Below are 473 nucleotides of genomic sequence, written 5' to 3'. Positions count from 1 at the left end.
ATTATGAAGCAAAAAAGGAATTTGTTTCACAAAGCTAATTCAGTACAAGTTGCATCAGAGAACATCAGACATTTACATTTCCCTAGGTGGGGATGCGTTGGCGAATAGAAAAGGAGGTGATTGATGGAAAGGGGCAGTTCATGTGTGGAGAAAAGAGGTGCTCCGAAACTGAGGGTTTGCGCACCTGGGAGATGAACTTCGGCTACGTAGAACAGGAAGTGAAGAAGAATGCACTTGTAAAACTTCGTAAGCATTCATACAGGTGTTTGGTTTAATGTGAAGATCATTTCACACTCAGAAAATGGTTTACTTCAGTGCTGAGAAAGGGATAGGATCTGAGATAAGAGAGATGCTCTTCACACTATTAGAGAATGGTCATACCTTAATGTCTAGCAAAGATTCCTGTCTAATTTGATCAGGACATCATTTTATTTAACAGATAGAATAGATGTAAGATTCTTTGTAGTAGTTTT

At 38.7% G+C, this 473-nt stretch overlaps 1 protein-coding gene across 1 annotated transcript in view; it reads left to right on the top strand.

The window, feature by feature from the left end:
- The window catches only part of LOC119587861 (protein FRA10AC1 homolog), a gene marked incomplete in the record, with an annotated part of 5,972 nt that overhangs the window by 4,863 nt on the left and 636 nt on the right, over window positions 1-473 (top strand). Inside the window, 1 exon segment of the mRNA XM_037936564.1 lies at window positions 87-246. Within this exon segment, the coding sequence (XP_037792492.1) occupies window positions 87-246 (160 nt within the window).

This window comes from Penaeus monodon, chromosome 23, assembly GCF_015228065.2.
Source record: "Penaeus monodon isolate SGIC_2016 chromosome 23, NSTDA_Pmon_1, whole genome shotgun sequence".
Taxonomy (NCBI): Eukaryota; Metazoa; Arthropoda; class Malacostraca; order Decapoda; family Penaeidae; genus Penaeus; species Penaeus monodon.
The sequence above is the reverse complement of the archived record's forward strand: the minus strand, read 5'-3'. Positions and strand labels throughout refer to the sequence as shown.